Below are 22,496 nucleotides of genomic sequence, written 5' to 3' on the forward strand. Positions count from 1 at the left end.
CTATAAAAACTGAATGTTGTAAAATTATAATGACTAAACTTGGCCCAAGAGATGAGAAATGAGAATATACCTCCTTCCTTTCTATCCAGGAGTGGTGACTCTAGGTGTGGAACACTGCATAATACATAAGGTGAGGTGTATGCATTGGTTAGTTTTGCAAATTGCTTTTGTCCAGCTCTTTCTGATTTCTTTGTTAGGAGAGATGGATCTCAGGGAGGAAATGGGGTGGGGGCAGGGGTGGGGGGGTAGGGGAATGGAGGCTGGATACATTGGAAGATAAAGGTGATGCAAAAACAAAAGAACAATTTTGCAAAAGGAACTGTGCCAAAATCTACATATATGCATTCAAAGTGACCATATGGATAGCAAAATTTGACACCAAAGCTGTGGCTGATAGGCCTGATCCGAAAGTATTACAGTTGTAGCAGTTTACAAGTCTAGACAAGGAATTAGGGAATCATGGGTTCTATCATTGGCTCTGCCATTTTCAATTGTGATACTAGGCAAGTCACAACTATTTTCTCTTAAGTGGAATGAGGTTAGACTACAGAACTCTAAGGCGCCTGGCAGTGTAGTACTTTGGGAAAAGCCTTGTATTTGGAATCAAAATGATCTGAGTTCAATCCTGTTTGCCATCTGTGTGACGCTGAACAAGTCATTTGACTTTGACTCACTTTACTCTTCTATAAAATGAGAGGGTTGGACTAGATGACTCTAAACCCCTTTCCATCTTGAGACCTACGTTTCCCTTCTAGTCTGTTACCTTCTAAAGGAGCACAGCTACCTACTGTCCTTAATCTAATCCCTCAAACACAAAGGTAGTTATCAGGGCAAACTATACTTGTGGGACTCGTGCCCAGACCTTCAGGCTTTGCCACCACTTTATAATTCCCACCTTGCTCCTTGGCGGTTTCTCATCGCTTTTAGCCCACATGTAGTTAAAGTACTAGAATTGTTATCTGGCTCTCAATTTGAAATTAAACGAAAGCCTCCTAATACACGCTGGGCTATCCCAGAAGCAGCGCTCTGGGAGTCAGCCAGTTACTTCTAGGGCATGACTTGCCGCCGAGCTTCTGCCCCAGCCTAATGCGGTATGCCTCAGTTTCCCCTTTTAGACCTAAGGGCTTCCATGGGGCTAAACGAAGCAGCAGGTACTTTAAGCACGTTCTGCAAAGGGACGGTACTCATGTTTCAACACCAGCTAGGGGAAAATTTAGGCTTCGGATCAGTGTGGGGAAGTAGGGGGCCAGAGGGAGCGAAATTAGGAGGACAAGGCCAACAATGCTTCCAAAAACTCCTTCTCCAGCAGACAACAGACCCCGAACCCCAACTGCCGGGGCCGAAGCGGAGGAGAAAGGCGACCGTTATGAAGCTGAAGCAAAGTCACGTGAGGAGGCGTGAGGCATTGCTGGCGGAGGTGGGGGGGCGGTGAGAAGAGGGGGGAGCGGCTCTCTCTGGGCCGAGCGCGCTCTCGCTCGCCTCGGCGACCCCGAGCGGACGTGCACGCGGAGCGGTCTCGTTCCCCACCTCTCCCCCTCATGCGCACGCGCGCACGGCCTGGTGTGGGCGAAGGGGTGGGCCCGCCTGGGGCGCGCGCGCGCCCAGGTTAGGGGAGGGCGAGTGAAGGGGGCGGGGCTGGAACCGAACTCCGGAGGAGGGGGGTTGGGGGAGAGGGGGCGGGGGAGCGGGCGAGCTGGAGGGCGGGGGGGGAGGGGAGGGTGGTCCTGGCCATGACGGCGGAGCTGCAGCAGGAGGACGCGGCGAGCGCGGCGGAGAGCCACGGTTCGGTGAGCCCGCCGGGACCGGGGCAGGCAGGCGGACGGGCGGCGGAGCCGGGCGGGCGGGGCGGGGCTGGGCTGGCGCGCGTCTGGCCCCCGAAGCTGTGTCAGAGGCGGGAGTGGAGAGGACGGGGACATGGAGGGGGGCCCGCCAGATGGAGGCCGGGCCGGCGGCCAGGCGGTTGTGCCGCAGCCGGCGCCGGGCGAGCGGGCGAAGCCGCCGGCGGTGGAGGCTGAGCGCAGCCCGCCGCCGAAGGAAGGGGCTCCTTGGACAGCCAAGCGGGCAGACCGGGGCTGGCGGGCGGGCGATCGATTGACGAGCTGGGGAGTGAGCCTGGGGAGCTCAGGGCCTGGGAGCTCCTCGAGGGATGGCTCTCTTAGTGCAACGAGGATGCTCCAGGACTCGGAAAGTTTGGGCAGAAAGGACCTGTTCAAGCTGAAGCGACTTGGATGCTCGAGCCCCGGGATCCCCTCCGCAGAAGCTCCTTCCAGACTAGCATCCATCACCCTTTTACCGGGGTTTGTGGGGGTGGGGAGAGGAGAGCTCTATTCGACCACAAAGACTTGACACAGACCCAGCTCTCGAGTAGTTTAATGTCTAACGGTGGGATTGGGGGTGGGGGGGAGGGGGCAGGAGGACGAGGCCAGAAATAGCTACTCAAAGAGAGAGGCTGTGATAAGTGCAAAAGCATGCAGGGAGATATTTAAAAGGGTAGTCTTGTTGGTAGCAGTTTCCAATAAAAGAATAAGGAAGATAGGAAACAGCGTGCTTATCCAAGGAATCTGGTGTAGTTAACACCAGTACCTAAGGTTTGGGAGAAAGTAAGAATGTGACTGAAAACAGGAAGTAGGATGCTCAAAGTAGGAAACTCATGCTTGGCATCAGGTTGGCATTCTGGAAAGCCAGAAATTGCTTTTAACTTTATAAAAATTGTTGATACAAAAGTACATTTATACCCTGTTACTGTACTCTCCCCCTCTCCGAGGATAGAAAGAATGAGGAGACACCGCTAAGTGGTTTTTGGAAATATTGAAAGTATCCTAGGTGTCAGAAGTCTTATTTTGGAATTGGAATTGACTAAACCACAAAACCATCAAACTAATCATATACACACACACAAACATTAAAAAAAAAACCTTTTTGTCTTTTATTTCTTACGTTTCACTCACAGCTAATAACATAAAAGTTGCACTGGTTTTCTTTGAAGTCTCTATTTAGAATTTATTTTAAAAGAAAGAAAACTCCCTATAAGGAAATGGGAGACTTTCATCTAGTTCTTGTTTCATGTTGTTCATGTTCACGTTGTTCTAGTTCAGTACATGTTGTTTGCAAATGACCACTGGAAATTGAGCTGAAAATTGCCCCTTTCGATTTAGAAATCAGTTGTTTGTTTTGAGGACAATGACAGAGGAGAGTATTTTAGTTTTAAGACTTTGTCGGTGATCCAGAGAAGTGAAACGTTTAAAAGACAGTGGGCCTTTTTTTAGGTCAATGATAGCTTTGCTAGGTAATCAGACCATGTACTTATTAATGGCAATTTCATTTAGATCAACTTGGTTTTCACCCAGTCATTGCTCTCAACTTGTGTGTTACCTAATCTGCTTTGGGCTATAACTAATATTTAGGTCTTTAACAAATAGGATTGGTTAAGTCAAAACTATTTTTGGAGGGCTTGGAATCACAGTGACAGGCAAGAGTAGTTTGATCCCTGGTATCTTGTAGAGTGATGACATTTGCTATATTATACTGATGATTTACTCTATTCGGACAAATGAAGAAGAGTGAAATGCTAGTTCATATTTTGAGCGGCTTCCTGTTCTTGCTGCTTTGAAGCCTTAAGTTAGCCAGTCAGTTTGAACGAATCTGATGTGAAAAAATGTGTTTTTCCAATATGATAAATGTATCAATAATAACATCCTCTTCTTAATTGTTAAAATGGACTTATACTTCCATAGAAGTTTAGAGCAGACTCATCTTTATGAGTTTAAATACCACCTTAGACACTTACTAGCTGTGTGACCCTGGCCAAGTCATTTAACCTTGTTTGCCTCAGTTGCTTCATCTATAAAATGAGCTGGAGAAGGAAATTGCAAATCACTCTAGTTTTTTTATCAAGAAAACCCCAAATAGGGTCACAAAGAGTCAGACACAGTGGAACAACACTTCTGTAGAACAGGGATCTCTTCACTGTTGTAATCTCCTCCAACCTTATAAACTGAAATCCTTCCAAGTCTTTTGCCTTTTGACCTTTGTCCACATTTTTCTACAAGTAGTGCGCCTTCCCTAGATTTCATGACATTTTGCTATACCGATGGAATAGTTTATATCTCAACTTGTCTTCCTTTTCTGATCATACATTTTTCTGATAAGATCATTTATGTTCCTTTCTTTCACTGGTAAGATACAAAATTTTTTTTTAACTTCATCCTTTATATCTATCTATCCATTGCCTTTTGGGTGGCCTGTAACTTTAATTCTTTGAAGACTTTGGATGGTTTTCTGGGACTTATGCCTCTAAGATGCTGCTAATTAAAAAGTTCTATACCATACTTCCTTTACCTTCCAGAACTATTAAAACTCTAAAAGTTGGTCACAAGATCCTTACATAACCATTCAGTATTCTGATCAGAAAAGAATGTAATAGTCCTGGAATAAATTGCCAAAATAACAACCTTGGGGGAGACAATCATTCTGTTATCACATTTTCCATTAATTTTGATCTACCGGCTTTTATAATTTCATTAAACTTAAGTTCACAATACGAGAAAGCATTATGCAGAAGTTCCCAAACTTATTTGACCTACCACCCTCTTTAAAAAATACTCAGTGCCTCTTCTGGAAATCTTTCTTTAACCCTCTAATAGTTTTTTTTTTAATTTGCATTATTTAAAAAAATGTCCTACACCCCACCGTCATCCAGCACCCCCAACAGGGGGTGGCATCATCCACTTTTCAAAACTATGCATTATAGCAGTATTCACATGAAGGCAATTTGGGATCTCATGAAACCTGTCACCTGTTGAGGGGACATTAACCTTCCTATGGAATAACAGCCTAATAATTTCTCCAGTTTTAAAAAATCTTATTAATTTTCTTCAGTTCTTAAAATTGGATTTCATAGCTGTTTGTTTTCTCTTGTTTTACTGACTTCTTTTTGCCCAAGATTTGTTGATCATTTATATTTTTTGGTGCATTAATGAGCCAATTCTTGGTTTGCTTCTGCAACTCTAATGTTGCTTCATCGGCTGCAAAGGGTGTTAGGCTAAACAATGAGTATTTATAAAACAAACTGACAAATGGCATCTTACCAGAAGAGAGCTCACCATGTGTTCTGTTTACTTATAAGGATTTTTTTTTTTTATCAAAGAAAAGCAAGTGTTAGATTATAGCAATTATGTTTTTACCAGTACAGGCTCAAGTGATATAGTGAGAAGTGCAGTAGCCTTTAATTTGATGAGCAGCCCTCTTATTCCTTGTATTACTGACTTCCCAGTGAATTCCTTACCTGTTTTAAACTTCTACTTTTGTCAGATTCCTAGTCCTTACCTATCCACGTCTAAGCAGATGTCTTCTTTCCTCTTATTCATTAATAATTTGAGATTATGCAGCAGGGACTGACTCTTCCATCTTAGCTCCAGTTGAGTATTTATTTCTATAAATATAGTCTCAAAAAAGGAAATGCTCTTTAAATTTTTTTTTAAATTTACTTATGTATTTTGTTTGGACACAGCAGTGTCTTATAACCACTACCCACCTCCTCCCACACTTAATGTATATTTCCTAAAAAAACCCAGTTTATTGATTAATGGAAAGGAGGGATATGACCATTAACTTGGATTATATGGTAGTAACTTTAACTACTGTATTTGATCAAGGTTTTGTTGCCTCTTACTCTTCTTTATGAAAGGAATCTCTGTACCTCTACTACATAGATCTTTCCCCTCTTCTCCTAAGGGACTTATTTCTATGAATCCGTGCCAACTCCAGAAATTTCAGTCTCTTCATCTTCCTCTGTTGCCTTCAAACATACACAGGTATCCCTTACTTTAAAGTTATAACAAAGACCTTTCCATGCGTGTTGCCCTTTTCCATTTACATTACCTCCTTGTTGCCCCATTGTCTTGCTTCTCTGCCCTTCTCTTAGGTAGCAAACTGCTTGAGGATTCGGACCGAATTTAATCTGACTTTGTCTCTTGCAGCACCTACCAGTGTCTTTCACATGATAGGTTCTCAATATGGATTTGTTAAATGAATTAAATTCTTTTTTCAAAGCCACTCTCACTTCAATATGAGTCAGCTGTGTGACCTAGCAACTAAAAAAAAGACAGTTTGATGTTATTCTACGTTAAAGTAGGCCTAGTGAACAAGATTAGGGACCACGTTTTGTGGTGTTGCGTTCAGATTGGGTCACCAAGTTTTAGGTGTTGATGAGGGGGAGCAGAATACTTTTCAGAAGAGACTGGTGTTGGGACTAGAGGACCTGGCTCTGACTTTTACCATCTCTCTGTGTGGCCCTTTGCAGTTAATCTCTCTCCATCTCCCTTATCTCATCTGTACAATGAAGAAGTTGGACTAACTAATATGACTTCCAGCTCTCAGCCTGTAACCTTATAAGCAGTAAATAATGGGAGCTTGACTAAGAGCTATAAAATCCTATCCTAAATGAAGACTGAAAGCATTGGGGTTGTTAGGAAGGGAGAAGACATGACAAGGTTCCTCAGGTCTTTGAAGCTGTCATGTGGATGAGACATTAGATATGTAATAAGTACCATTTCTGTAACACTTTAAGATTTACAAGGCAGGCACTTTATATTCTCTCATTTGATTTCACAATAACTCTCTAAAGGAGGTATTGTTGTTCTTATTCCCACTGTGTAGATGAGGAAGCCGAGGGAGTATGTAGGGTGTATAAAGGTATGTATACATTTTTTTAATACAAAATAATTGAAGGAGAAAGAGCACTGGCAACTAGGGCATCAGATCACATCTCTGCCCATTATTGAGTAATCCTGGCCAAATTCCTTTGAGTCTTGCTCCCATTACCTATAAAATATGTATTTGGCTGAATGATCTACACTGGCCTTTCCAGCTCTAAAATTCTTTGATCTTATAATCTTCACCTTGGTGTCCAAATAGCATTTCAAACCGAACAAAATTAAAACAAAACTTAACTTTTTTTTTTTTTGCTACTTTCCCATGTGAAATTGGATGGGAAACAGTTGATTGAAAACATCTTGGTATAGAGTTTCTTTGATAAAAGTCTCATATTCAAGATATGTAAGGAACTGATTAAAACTTTTAAGAACAAGAGCCATTCCCCAATAGATAAATTTCTGTAAGTCAGCCAGTAAACAAAGAGGTGATGGACTCAAGGTACAGAATGAGGAATATATTGAAAACAGCATCACTGTAGGAATTTATTTTCCTTGACTGTAACTATATATATTTGCTAAAAGGGTTTTTTATTGTTTTTTTTTTTCAACAGGGAAGGGAGAGGGGGGTGATGAAAAGAGGGTTACGGAAGAATATTTTTTAAAGCATAGAAAAGAACAGGAGGATTATAGATAAGTAGGGCAGCTTTGAAAGTTACATGTTGAATTTACATATACTCAGAAGGAAAATCAAGACATAATACACATTTCTTTTTGTGTACAATTCTTTTTGTGTTCTCTTTTCAATATAAAAATTTGAATTTTGATTGAAATTGGTTAAATTCGAAATTTTAAAATTCTCAGTTAAAAAAATAATTGCTATATTCAGTTGTATTAGGTGCTGAAGTCATTTAATGTGTGTGTGAAGGAGACAAATTCCCTTTATTTTAGTCTACTTCATGTCTGGATTACTATGTTCTCTCCCTCCTCAAAAATACCTTTATTACATTTATCTGTATGCATGTTGTATTTCCTCTGCCCCCACCCACAATCCCACCCCACAGTAGAATGTAAATTCAAGTCAGGGAGTATTTCATTTGTGTCCTTGTATCCCTGACAGTGCCTTGAATTTAGTACGTACTCAATAAATGTTAACTTGAATTACTACAGTAGCTCATAGCTAAATTCCTTTTTTTATCCACTTGCCAAAATAATGTGTTTTCCTTGAGTCCTAATAGCATTATTACTGTCTTTGGTCACTATTGTTTTTAAAACTAGAAATATGCAGCAGTGATTTTTCAGGCCAAGTTAAAAGACATTTCCTTTTAGATGTTGGGATATAGTGAAAGAATAGACTTTTACATCAATTGTTTATTAATTTAAAATTGAGAAACATATTACAGAGCATAAACAAATGATGTCAGGAAGTGTGTGCTTGCAGACAGGTAAGAAGAACATCTCTACATTGAAGTATTTGAATGGCACTTTAAAGTCTCATCTCTACAGGAAGACCTACTTTCCTTGCAAGAGAAAGGGTTTAGGTGATGGTTTTAAGGTCATTATTCTTCACCAGCTGTTTAACTGATTCTAGCAGTTTTCCTAATCCACTGTAAATTAAATACTTATAGTATGAGTCAAGACCAATTTGCATTTGCATATATCCTGTCTACCAAGGTTGATTCTTTACTGTTTATGGTTCCTTGTGAAGTGACAATTACTCTTCTCTTTACCCAGGAAAACTTGGGCCCATAAAGCTGAAGGAGCTTGCATAAAACCACTGAGCTTTGTGGAAGTCAAAAAGCCTGAGTTTCTTCACTAATGGTTTGTGTATAAGTGTCTATTTTCTTTGCCTCTAGGGCTAGAATAGAAGAGTTCTTTGTTTTGAAAACTGTATACTTGGCAAAAGGGTTGTACATAGGTTGTAACTAGTGTTAAATCCTAACAGGTCTTGGCCTGCCCATAGGCGGTAATAGTAAGGTTAGTGTCAAGTGAAGTATGTAAATTTCCATTGAGAAAACAAGCCCAGAAGTCCTGAAGAAGCTGGGATGTGAATCTCAAGAGGTCTGATAGCTGTGTTATATTTTATAGGATGTCAGAACTTAAAGGGACCTTAGAGATCAACTGATTCAATTTTCACATTTTGTAGGTGGAGAAACTGATTTTCAGAGAGGTTAAGGTGCATGCTGAGCCAAAAGTCACTTGGCTTGTCAGTGGTTGAAGCTGAACGTGAAGAACCTCACTCAGTTCCGTTGCCTTTGCATTGCTTTATGCTTGCTTCTATATATAATTGTTATAATTTGGGGGTATTTGATTTGGCTTGTGGTATAATTAAATGTGTAGAATCACAAACCATGTTATTACAGAGATTAAGGAATGTGTATTAGAATAGTTTGAAATTAATTTTTCAAATGGCCATTGTCATTTTATTTAATTTAGTAATTATTGAACAGCATATTGATATGAGGTTTTAACCTAAGCCTATGATTTTGTTCTTGTCATAGTTTCATAGATTTAGAACTAGAAAGGATCCTTAGAGATTATTGATGCCAATCCTCTCATTTTAATGGTGAGGAAACCAAAAACCATAAAGGTAGCATGGTATAGGAGGAAGAGCCATAGGATATACAGTTGGACAACTTGGGTTCAAATCCTGCCTCTGACTCTGACTCAGCAAGTCATTCAGAGTCTGAGCTTCTTCATCAGTCAGGAAGTTTACAGTATAGTCAGAGACAAAACACATCTATTACACTAGATGTGATTTATTCCTTCTCCCTACCTTTCATATATCTTTAAGTGAACTTTTAGTGTCTTTAAACCACACCCCATTCTCCCCAGTGCAGCTAGTCATCTCTCAAATGAAATATATATGGCTTTAAGGATTGAAAAAATGCTTTTACAAATGTTATTTCACTTTATCCCCACAACAACCCTGGGAGGTAAGTACATTTGACAGGTGAAAAAAAACTGAGGCAAAGGTTAAGTGACTCGCCCAAGGTCATATAGCTAGTAAATGTCTGAGGCCAGATTTGAATTCAGGTCTTCTTTGACTTCAGTTCTAGTGCTCAGTCCACTGATCACCTAGCTACCATGGCAGTTTATTGACCAAGTGGGAAGGAAGTGAAATTAGGTGAGGTGAGAGAACAGAATGAACAAAAGTACCAAGGCAGGTGGGAATGGACATGTAGGAAAGGAGGATGTTAGGGAAGCTAGGTAGATGGCAACAGTAAGGTAAGACAGATGAGGTGAAGCTAGACTTAGGAGGATATATACACAGTGCCTCCTAAGGAGTTTAGATTGAAATTAACTCGTTGTGAAAGGTATTTTAAATAACATGGGTACTAAATTCAGCCTTGAGGGCCAGGTCACAGACCTTGCTCCCAGATATTCATTTGTGTGGCACTAAATAAGCTGAATGAAATTGCCTGGACTCAGGAAGACCTGAGTTCAAATTCAGCCTCAGACAATAGCTGTGTGACCCTGGGCGAATCACTTAACCCTGTTTGCCTAAGTTTCCTTCCTCACCTATAAAATGAGCTGGAGAAGGAAATGGCAAACCACTCCAGTATCTTTGCCAAGAAAACCCCAAATGGGGTCACAACTGAGATAACAGACACGACTGAGATAACTGAGCAACAATTGTATTTTCAATAAATGTCTAGCACATAATAGGTGTTTAATAAATGCCTGTTTGATTTACAAGACCTGCCTCTGATACTAGGTGATCTTGCTTAATCCTGTGTATTTGGCAACTTTTTAAAGATTTTAAGTTTTTAAAATATGTTTTATTGATGTCTTTTTTTACTTGACCAAAATTTTTCTTCAATTTTTCTCTTCCTTCTACCATCCAGACAACTGTATTGTATAACAAATAATATTTGTAAAGACAAAAAAAGAAAAAAATCAGCAGAATTGATCAAAACATGAAAAAAGTAAAAAATGAGTACAATGTACCATATTCCTGGACCTCTGCAAAGTGGTAGATTGGGGGTGTCTTCCCATACATAATTTTTGGAGACATGCTTGTTCTTTGGATTTTTGCAAATTCGCTTGATTTTTTTGGTGGTGATTCTTACCATTTACATTATTGTATTTATGTACGTGTGTGTGTGTGTGTGTGTATATATATATCATATACACACACACACACCTCTATTCTTTTCCTTGATTCTGCTTACTTCATTCTGTTATCAGTTTATATAACTTTTCCTAAGCTTTTCTGTATTCATCAGTCCTTATAGCATAGTAATATTCCATTATGTTCATGTACCACAATTTGCTTCCAGGTTGGTTTTTGTTGTTGTTGTTGCTATTTTTAAAAAGAGCTGCTATAAAATTTTGGTGTATATAAGGACTTTTTTTCTTATGAATGGCCTCCTTCTGTTATAATCTAGTCTTGGAATCTCTTTGAACAAAGGTATAGACTTTATTTGGGTATGTATTTTTAGTCTCTTTATTTGTGTAATTTCAAATTGCTTTCCAAAATGGTTGTCCTGATTCACAGCTACACCAGCAATACACTAGTGTGCTCACTATCTTCCCACAGCATTGACAATTCCGATCTTTTGTCATCTTTGCTAATTTGCCTAGTGCAAAGTAAACCTCAGTATTGTTTTTATTTGCATTTCTTTTATTATTAGTATTTCAGAGTATTTCATATAGTTATTAGTAGCTTGAAATTCTTGTCTTGAGAACTGTTTGTTCATATCTGTTGACCACTTATCTATTGGGGAATGACTTTTGGTCTTTTTGTATGTATTAATTGTTTATATATTTTTGGAGACCAAACCTTATCAGAGAAATTTAATAAGTCTCCCCCCGCCCCACTCGCCCCATGACTTCCCTTCCTGTCCTAGGTGCATTAATTTTGTTTGTGAAGAAGTTTTTCAGTTTCATGTAATTAAAATGATCTCTTTTATCTTTTGTAATTGCTTCTGTCTCTTGTTTGGCTAAGAATGTATCTCCTACTCATAGCTGTGGAAGGTATGTGATCTACTTCTTTTCTGATATTTTATGGTATGATCTTTACTATTATGTCCATAGAACATAATGTGGAATATGGTGTAAGCTACTGGTATAAACTTGATTGGTTTCCATTTTTCCCAGAAGTTTTTAACAAATGGGGAGTTCTTTCCTAAATATAAGAATATAACCTTTAAAGCAGTTGCCAAGGCATATTTTTAAAGAGAATTTCCTCACTGGATTTATACCATTGAAATCATCTGTCCAGACCAGAAAAAAATATATTTTTATTTATTTATTTGCTTTTTGGAGGGCAGTTGGGGTTAAGTGACTTGCCCAAGGTCACATGGCTAGTTATATTTTTTTTTGGTGTTAAGTGTCTGAGGCTGGATTTGAACGCAGGTCCTCCTGACTCCAGGGCTGGTATTCTATTCACTGTGCCACCTAGCCACCCCCAAAAAAGAACTTTTTAAAAAATTACATTTTATTTAATCAGCAATATCGGTGCACCCTCTCCCCCTTCTCTAAGTGAGAATGAAAGAAAAACAAAAACCCTGTTAAAAATATGTAGTAAACAAAAAAAAATTCACATTGGTTAAGTCTTAAAGAAAAATATTTGTGCATGCATTTTTGTGAGTGTATACCCACAGACACATACCCACAGGTGTCTTATTTTGCACTCTTGAGTCTTTCACTTCTATCAGGACATGGGTAGCATGTTTCATCATTAGTCTTCTGAAGTCACCGTTGGTGATTCTGATTAGAGTGCCCAAGTCTTTCAGAGCTGTTCTCTTCAAGGTATTGTTGTCATTGTATAAGTTATTGTCCTGTTTCTGTTACCTCAGTCTGTAGCATTTCATACATATTTTCCTCTGGTTTTTCCAAAACCATCTCTTTCCTCATTTCTTACAACACAATTTATTCCATCACATTTATATACTGTAACTTGTCCAGCTATTGATGGGCATCCCCTCAGTTTCCAATTCTTGTCATGGCAGAAACAACTATTTTAAATTTTTATTTTTCCAACTACATGTAAAAACAATTCTTGCCATTCATATTTTAAAATTTTGGGTTCCAGATTCTCTCCCTCCTTCACCTCCCTCCTCATTGAGATGGCAGGCAATTTGATATTACGCAGTCATGCAAAACATTTCCATATTAGTTATGTTGTAAAAGAAAACACAGACTAAAAAGTCATGAAAATAATGAAGTAAAAAATAGTGTGCTTCTATTTACATTGACTTCATCAGTTCTTTCTTTGAAGGTGGATAGCATTTTTCATCATAAGTCATTCAGAATTATCTTGGATTCTTGTATTGCTTGAGCATAGCTAAGTCATTCACAGATGATCATTGTACAGTATTGCTATTACTGTATACAGTGTTCTTCTGGTTCTGCTTACTTCACTTTGCATCAATTCATGTAAATCTTTCCAGGTTTTCTTGAAAAATACTCTACTTGTCATTTCTTATACCACAGTAGTATTCCATCACAATCATATACCATAGCTTATTTAGCCATTCCTTAACTGATGGACATCCCCTCAATTTCTGATACTTTGCTACCACAAAAAGAGCTGCTATAAATATTTTTATACATATTTATTCTTTTATTTTTAAAAAACTCTTTGGGAGTTGTCTTTGGCATACAGACCTAGTAATGGTATTTCTGGGTCAAAGGGTATGCACAGTTTTATAGCCCTTTGAGCATAGCTCCAAATTGTTCTCCAGAATAGTTGGATCAATTCACAGCTCCACCATCAGGGCATTGGTGTCCCAATTTTCACACATCCCCTTCCATATTTATAATTTTCCTTTTTTGTCATATTAGCCAGTCTGATAGGTGTGAGGTGATAAACAGCCATCTTTTTGTATGTCCTTATTTGGAGTTTGTTTTACTTGGGACTAATCACTCCCTTGATCTACCTTTCCTCTAATTCTACCTTCTCCCATTTCTCTCCTATTTCCTTGTATCCATGTACAAGATATGTGTTTTATATGTAACTCTATACTCAAATGTGTGTGTTTATTATATTCTTTGACTAGTTCAAGTGAGAAGCTTAAGTGGCAATCACTTCCCCCTTTTCTGTTTATATAGACTTCTAACCTTTCCCCTCTTGCCAACAACCTCCCCCCCCCCCCCCGTCATGTATTCCTCTTTAAAGATCATCAAGACTCCCTCTGTGACCCCTGATGATGATAAAGTTTAGAGGGAAATATGTATGTGTGTGTGTATATATATATATATATATATATATATGTATATATATATATATCTCCTCATGTTAGAATGTAAGTATTTTATCCTTGTTTAGTCCTTTATCATTTTTTTGTTCATGTTTACCTTTATATATTTCTCTAAACGCCTTTGTTTGAACTTTAAACTTTCTATGCAGCTCAGGTAATTTCATCAGGAATGCTTAGAAATCTTGTTTCATTAAAGGTACATTTTCCCCCTGTATGGTTATACTTAGTTTTGCTAAGTTGGTTAATCTTGGTTGTAAACCTTCTGTAATATATATAAACTCTCTGCTTCTGTATGGTACTGGCTGCTAAATTGTGTGTGATTCTGACTGTGGATCCTTAGGACTTGAATTCTTTCTTTGTAACTGCTTGAAGCATTTTTTCTTTAACCTGGAAGCTCAGGATTTTGGCTATACTATTCCTTGGAGTTTTTATTTTAGGGTTTCTTTCAGGAATGATGAGTGGGTTCTTTCAATTTCTCCTTTTTCATCTCCTTTTAAGAGAATAGCAGTTTTCTTTGATGATTTCTAGAAATAAGATATTTTGGCCTTTTTTTGGTCGTGGCTTTTAGGTAGTCCAAAGATCCTTAATTTCCAGGTCATTTGTTTTCTTTAGGGGATACTTTAACATTTTCTTTTCTTTCTTTTTTAATCTTTTGATTCTGCTTCAATATTTTTTGTTTTCTTATAGTTACTGGTTTTTATTTGACCCATTTTAATTTTCAGGGAGTTTGTTGTGTAGCCAAGGTTTTGTACCTCATTTGCCAAGGTGTTAATTCCCTTTCAGATTCTTTCTTCCATAGTTCTTTCCTTTCCAGTGTTTTTCTTTTAGTGCACTCATTTGGTTTTTAAAATAATTTTTAGCACTTTATTTTTAACTATCCCTCCTTTCTTTTAGGTATTTTAATTGGAGATGTACTGAAGCTTCATTTTTCTTTGAGGTTTTGCTTTTAGGCGTTTTGGAGGCATTCTCATCTTCTTGGTTTGTGAATTGAGCACCCCTCTCATCTTAATAATTGTTTATCATAGTGGTATTATTGTTTTTATTATTTTGCCCATTCTTCTAGCTTCTTTCCTGACTTTGGACTTTGTTAGGGCCAGGCTCTGGGCACTTCTGGAAGAAATGTCTGAGCTGGTCCTGTTGCGGCTTTGTTGAGGTTATGTGTTCTGTGATTACAGGCTCTCAGGGATCAGTTCAGGCTAGGGTACTTAGTGCTTCAAAGTGGTCTGATCTAGGTCACCATCTTATTGCTGCTCCCTTGGTCTGAGCTCTGAAAGTTCCTGACTTGAGTTTGGGTCTGAGCAAGAGATTGCTGCTGGACTTTGCCTCTTTCAGCCAGTTGGAAAGCTCTATTGGTTTAGAATGACTGTAGACTTACCTTTTGTTTAGTATTCCTACCCTGATTATTCCCAGGCTTCAGATTGGGCTAGAAGCTGGAACTCAAATTCTGCTTGGCTTCTGAGGTCTGAGCCATACTGCTGCTTCTTGTTTCCTAGCCTTCTCCTTGCTTAACTCCTCACATCTGAGTACAGGTCCCTTCCTCAATCTAACTTGGATCTGTAACTGGGAACTGGGTAGTGGACAACAAAGTTTTTACTTCCCTACTCTGCATTAGGTTGTGTACTTGGGCATGGTCCTGGGATTCTGGAATGCCTCAATCCCATCCCCCATGTCCACAGACCTCTCTGTCTCCCTCTGCTGACCTGGCTGGACAAATGACTCGCTGTGATTTTTTTTCCTTGGAATTCTGATTATGATTCAGTTAAGTGCATCTTCTAGATCTCTTTAGAGCATTTTTGGGTGGGGAGTTCACTTGGGAGCTTCTTTCTGCTACTCCACCATGTTGACTCCACCCTCAAAAAAGAGAACTTTTAATAGGGTGATGAGATGTACAAATATAAGTATTTGCATAATTTAGAGAGTTGGATTTGTTTTTGTTAATTGTAGAAATCCTTTTATTCTGTTTAAAAAAATTAGGGCTTTGGGTTTTTTTTTTAGTTGATAACAGTTTTCTTTTTATAAAACTTTTTATTGATGTCTTTTGGTTTTGTGTCATTTAAATTTTCAAAATGTATACAGATTGACCTCAATTAGGTTGAGAAATTCAGATTTGAGTCTTTTGAAAGCTCTTCATGAAACCTCTATGAGGATAATATAGCGTAAATGATATTATGAGAAATTAATAAGTTAATAAATACGTCACTGGCTTATGTTTTTCAGCTTCTACCTATGCTAAATCTGGGGATTCTCTAGACACTCTCCTACTACTTAGGCAATGTCTCCTTTTTACTACTGCATGATTCATGCACCTTGTAATACTGCTGGTCTCAGCAGTATGTGGTTTCATTTCTAGCCGGTAACTAGAGCAAAAGGTTGTTAGCGTCACTCTGATGACTGTAAGGTGGTTGTCGTCATTGTTTAGAGTCATTGGTAGATATATTTAGGACATCAGGCAGCTCTGTCAAACAAAGTTATTTCTAGTTGTGTGATACTTTTATAGTAAGTATTGGAATCTCATCTGAACAAATGGCAGTAAATAAAAATTAATTGTGAAATTAGTCTTACTAAAACTTTTATTCTATTGATTTGGTAAAACTTGTCTCATCCACTGGACTCCTCATTTGAGGGTAAGCAGTACAAATGGTTTGTCCTCTCACTTGGGCTAGTTTGGAAATCCCTTGACAGCTATACTAAAGATCATGTTCCCTAAGTCAAGCTGGCAAATTTAACCTTGTTAAGGGATATTTTGTTATTGCTCTTTCTGCAAAAACCTAGTTCTCATGACTCTTTTTCCCCCTACCCTCTTAGCTGAGAACCTTGACTCATATATTTCATTGAAAAATTGGGACCATTCTTGAAGAGCTCCCTCTTCTCCTTTTCTTTTCATCTCACATCAGTCAGATGCTGTCTGTCACTATCTTCTCATTCACCTCTGTCCCTTCTCCTTGCTAAGACAAATCCCTCTACGTGCACAAGGGATCCTTTTTCATCCTGCCTTATCTAATCATATTACCCCCTCTATCACCATAACTCACTAATCTTCAACCTCTGCCTGTCTGCTTGCTATTGATCTTCCTAAAAATGGGTTTGACCATGTCACACTCCTATTCAGTAACCTACAAGGCCTCCTCATTAACTTCAAGATCAAATATAAAATCTGGTTGCTTTTTAAAGTACTTCATAACCTGGCCCCTTTCTACCATTCCAGTCTTCTTATACTTTGCTGTGTTTCTTGAGATTCACTGATATTGTCCTCATTGCTGTTCCCCAACCAGGATGCTTCATTTCCCTGCTCTTTGCTTTTTCAGTGAATGTTCCCCATGCCCAGAATGCTCTCCCTCCTCATCTCCAACTCCTGGCATCCGTGGTCTCCCTGACTTCCTTCAAGTCTCAGCTAAAATCCCATTTTCTGAAAAAAGCTTGTTCTGTGCCTAATTGTAGTTCCTTCCTTCTGAGACTGTATAATTTACCCTGTATATAGTTGTTTGCATGTGAGTCTCCCCTGTGAGAATGCAAATTTCTTAACAGTGGAACTGGTTTTCGCTTTTCTTTGTATCTCCTTTACTTCACATAGTTAGTACCTGGCACATAGTAGGCCCTTAATAAATACTTATTTACTGAATGACTGAAAAAAATTATAAATAGGTCTTATTATTGACAAGGAATTATTAAATTGCTTTCTGACAGTTTGCTGATGAGAGGGAGGGAATCCCTTAGTTTTTTTTTTCTAATTGGGTTATTTTGGAATTCAGAAATAGTTTTATCTTTATCTTTATTTTTTTTTTACTCCTAAGCAGCTTGTGCTCTAGTTTTAAGCAGTTACTGGTTGTGTCTGTAACTGACAGCATATTTGGAAGCTAACAAATGAAAAATGACACACAACCAAATGGTATGTTCAGCCAAGTTTAAAATAGACCATCCTCATACCCATGCACATTCCTTGGACTCCTTATATGTCTTCATGTTGGTTCTTATTGGATCAAGAAGTACCTGGGCACTTTAAGCTTCATCAGGGCTAGGGTTCTTCTTCTGTCTCTTAATAGCTCTCTGACCTTTGCAAGTCACTTTACCTCTGTGGGCCTCAGTTTCCTCACCTCTAAACTGGAATTGAACTAGTTGATTTTTATGGTTCCCTTCCAACTCTTAATATTTTTATGACTTTGAATATGACTCTTAAATGTATTTTTACTTGTATTGTTTGCATGTATTTCTTATCAGTTAGTTCCCCAAATCTTGATTCATTAGTAAACTGAAGAAGAATTGGTCTATACTCTGGGTTTCTATAGTAGGTCTGACTGGACAGTTAAGTACCTTCTTGCTTTCTGCTTTCTCTTAAGAAACGTGAGTTCACAAATTGGTTCACTCAAATTAAATTATTGCAATCCTTGAAGTTTATCCGTGTTTGCCCCCATTCTGACATTGCTCTTTTTTTCCCCCAAATGTAGAGCTGCCAAATGCTATTAAATCAACTGAGGGAAATCACTGGAATCCAGGACCCTTCCTTTCTTCATGAAGCTTTGAAGGTTAGTTTAAAGAGTCTTTTTAGCAAAGACATTTAGAGAAATCATTGTCCATATTTTAATTTTATCAGCAGAGCTATGTAGAAATTAAACCTTGCCAACAGTCTGCTAAGGGAGGGAGGCTGGTAATCTGTTTGCTGATCAGCACTTTCATACAGTATATCTGAAAAGATTCTATGTCAGGGAATCAGTGAAGACACTACTCCCACCCAGCCCCAAAACGCCTTTGGACAATCAATGTGTGGCTGCTAAACCTATGCTACCTTCTCCAAAGCAACTAGCACTTACCCAACATCATTTTTGCTGTCTCTCTGTCCTTCTGATTCCTGCCGCATTTCAAAACATTTCCAACTACTGCTGTCGGTATTCTAAATTGGAATTAGAGCACCTGGATAATTTAGCTGACTATTGAGTCTGTTATAAAAAACTACATCTATATGTGTTAGGTTATTTGACTTGCCTTTTTTGCTTCTGTTGAACCTAAGGAAAATAATTGACCTAGAATAATAAGAACTTGCTAACCAGACAGTTCTTTGATCAGTCTGTCCTTGACTCTTATGCTTTACTACAGAGACTCCCATTTCTTTTCTAGGCTAGTAATGGTGATATAACCCAAGCAGTAAGCCTTCTCACTGATGAAAGGGTTAAAGAACCAAGCCAAGACACCATTGCTGCAGAACCATCAGAAGGAGAAGGGAGTGCTGCCAACAAAGTAGTGCCAACAAGTAGGTAGATCTGGTTATGTTCTTGTCTGTGCTAGCAGAAATGAAGGGGTTTGTGGGTTGGGTCCTTTGTGAAGCATAATTGTTCTAAAAGAACTAAGTAGGATGGTCAGTAGTACTTTGTAAAAGTTAACTTATTTTGAAGGTCTTAGCTAAAATCAACTTTAGCTAGTATTAGAGGTTATCCAGCCAAAAGTATTTCTGTCAAGCCAATGTAAGTATTGGTGTGATGCTCATCGCCTAAAGGAACAAAGTACTGTTGTCTAAATGTTGAAAGACTAATTGAACTGCTGAGGAACTTGTATAGATGGCAAGTATTATTCCTATAGAGGTATAATCTTTATAAAGCCCAGACAGTTCTAAATAGGAGTTTAATTGAAAAGTAGTTCAGTTATTATACACATTTTGAACTTGTCTACATGTTAAATCATTGGAATGAGTGAATTACTATTTTATTTCCATTAATTACCATCAGGTATTAGATAACTTGGCATTCTAGGCCTTCTGCTATCTGGCTGTACCCTGTCTTTAATAAATACTTTGTAATTCATTCTGCTATTTCCCTTCATGAAAGCTTTATTCTAGTTAGATTGAGCCCCAATTATGCCATGATCATTTCTTCCTCTGTATTTCTCTTATGCTGTTTCACCCTTGCCTAGAGTGTCCCCCCCCCAACCTAATTCCTACTCATTTAACTCATTTATCAGATGTTTATGTGCAAATCACTGCTAGATTTTGGGCAAGAGACATAAAGGTAACTGAGACATAGTTTGACTTAAAGCAGTAAAGTCTAGCTAGTGAAAAACATTAGATATACAGCTATGCAATGCTATTTCATAACCGCAGAAGAGAATGTAGTAAGAGCATATGACAAGTATAGGAAGGTCAAAGGAAGGAAAAATCATTTCTAACTGGAGAGTTTAAGGAAGGCTTCCTAGAAAAAAAATAACATTGGGGTTCAGTATTAAAAAAATGGGTGGTAATTAAAACAGTAGAAGTAATAGAGAAAACATAAAAGGCATAGGGATCGGGATGATTGATAGCATAGAAACTGGAAGATGCTGTGTTTAAGATCATAGATTTAGAGCTGGAAGAGCCCTTAGAGGCCATCTAATCCATCTCCTTAATTTTACAGATGTGAGGAAACTGAGACTTAGCAAGGCTAAGTGACTTGCCCATCATCATGCAGGTAGTAAGTGACAGAGCTGGAATTTGAACTCAGGTCTTCTGACTCCAAATCCAGCATTATTTTCCCTGCACCAGGGAAAATGAATAGGCCTGTTTGGCTCAAGTATGGCTCATGGAAAAGAGTAATTCGAGGTAAGATTAGAAATATAGTGGGGTGCCAGGTTATTGAGGGCCATGAAGTCAAGATGAAGACACAGGATAAGGAGGACTTTGGTAGGTAGTAAGGAACCATTGAAGAGTTTCAAGTAGAGGAATAACATGATCTAGTTCTTGATAATAAGGAAAATTGATCTGGCGTTGGTATAAAGGATGTATTTCTGGGGAAGGTGGTGGAGGGGGGAGGCTAGAGGAAAGGAAATAATTCAGGCTGTTGTAACCTCGGTGAATACTGAGGTGGTGGTAGTGGGAATAGAAATGCACAGATCCAAGACATCAAAGGTAGAATTGGCAAGATATAGTATGTAAATGGATACGGGAGGTGAGGGAGAGGGAAGGCTTGAAGAAGAGGTTTGCAGTATGGGTGTCTGGGTAAATTGTGGTGTTATTGGCAGATAGGAGGAAGTCTTGGAAAGCAAGCAGCCTGGTCACTGCTGCTGGCACTACTACAGCCTCTGCCACTGCCACCCAGAAAAGAAAGATCTTATCAGAATCCAGGCTTGATTGTATAAAATCATTCAACATGAGAAACTAATAGAGTTTGACATTGAAGAAGGAGGCATTGCTATCTGATTGACTACTACCCCCTGAAGATCATGGGGCCTTCCCATATGATGTGCAACTGAAACCTTCTGTATCATCTCCTCCAGTAGAACAGGAACTCCTGGAGAGCAGAGACCATCTGACTTTTCTGTTTGTATCCCTAGCACTTAGTGCATAGTAAGTATTTAAGAAATGCTTCATTCAAGTCAAAAATTCAAGTTTTGTAGGAGAGAAGAATTGTGCTTTGTACAAACTGAGATTGAGGTGCCATAATAGACATATCTAGATTGAGGTGTCCAGTAATCAGTTTGAAAGTTGGATCCTATATTTGAAATTGAACCTATAGTTTTGGATTTTGTAATAACCCTAATGCTTGTTTAATGAAACAAATGACCATTTGGTGTTTGCCATCAGCAGCGTTCTTGGGTATGAGGAGAAAGGAAAAACAAATAGAGCTTGATCCATGCTCACAAGAAACTTAAAATTTTGTAGGGAAAGAACACTCTCTCAGATGTCGTGCAGAAATAGACACAGCTATTGAGTAGGAGCTGATGTTGCCCTAACATTCTTTTCCGGGATGGGAAGGTTCTTATTTAACATGAGAATTTTTCTGTGGTTAGTTTGCAGTTTGTAGCAGTTGTTTTTATTCAGTAAAATGGAAGTGGTGATGGCTGTCCTGGAGAAGATTAGGGGAGAGAGGGCCCCTTGACTTTATGACAGCTGTTTTCAGGAATTGAAGGGTTTTCATGAAACAGGAATTGTATTTTTTTTTTTTGGATTGGATCTAGAGGGCTGAACAAGGATCATGAACAAGGTAGATTGTTGTAGGGAGTCAAATTTTGGCTTGATTTAAAGGAAAATATGCTGACAAGTCATTATTCTGAAGCAGAATGTACTGTTTGGGAAGTAGTCGGTTTCCTCTTATTGGGGGTCTTCAAGCAGACCTGGGTAGCTGCTTGTTGGAGATTTTGTAGAAGAGATTTTAATGTGTGTTGGTCAAGATGATCTTTGAGGTTCATTCCAGTTCTGAGATTCTGTGAAAATATTAAGAGGATTAGTCAAAAGGAGAAGTTAATTCTAGCTGCAGAGAAAATAGCATTTAATCTTGGACTTAAATACCAGTGAGATCTGGTACTGTTGTCTTATATTTTCTTTTTGCTGTGTATATGACTTTTTTCCTAAAACTATATTGATACCTTGAGAAATAGTCTGCTATACTTCTTTGTATCTCTCCCCTTCACCACCCTCTGCCCCCTTTCCCTCCTGGTCCCCTTCTTCCCCAGATCTGTTAGTAGAGTTGTAGACTTAATATATAACTTAAATGTTTGTTGAATGAATGAATGATAAGGCAAAGCAGATCTCTGATTATCTGATCTAGGTCAGAGTTTCAGGCGATGACTTCTCTTGCCTTCTAGTAAATAGCTTAAGTTTTCTGTACTCTATTTCAGCTAAAATCTGTCAAAATTTGTATATATGAACAAAACCTTCTAGGCTAGACCTCTTTCATTAATG

At 38.6% G+C, this 22,496-nt stretch overlaps 1 protein-coding gene across 2 annotated transcripts in view; it reads left to right on the forward strand.

Annotated features, from left to right (window-relative positions):
- Positions 1–1,670: 1,670 nt before the first annotated feature.
- The window catches only part of USP28 (ubiquitin specific peptidase 28), an 87,579-nt gene continuing 66,753 nt past the window's right edge, over positions 1,671–22,496 (forward strand). For both annotated transcript variants that reach the window (XM_069080594.1, XM_069080596.1), the window contains exons 1-3: positions 1,671–1,787; positions 18,301–18,378; positions 18,968–19,100. In XM_069080594.1, coding sequence (XP_068936695.1) covers positions 1,731–1,787; positions 18,301–18,378; positions 18,968–19,100 — 268 coding nt within the window. In that variant the 5' untranslated portion in view covers positions 1,671–1,730. The remainder of the gene's footprint in view (positions 1,788–18,300; positions 18,379–18,967; positions 19,101–22,496) is intronic.

Source organism: Petaurus breviceps, unplaced genomic scaffold (assembly GCF_028583685.1).
Source record: "Petaurus breviceps papuanus isolate PSGF00001 unplaced genomic scaffold, PetGlider_PUasm1.0 91133, whole genome shotgun sequence".
In the NCBI taxonomy this organism is placed as follows: Eukaryota; Metazoa; Chordata; class Mammalia; order Diprotodontia; family Petauridae; genus Petaurus; species Petaurus breviceps.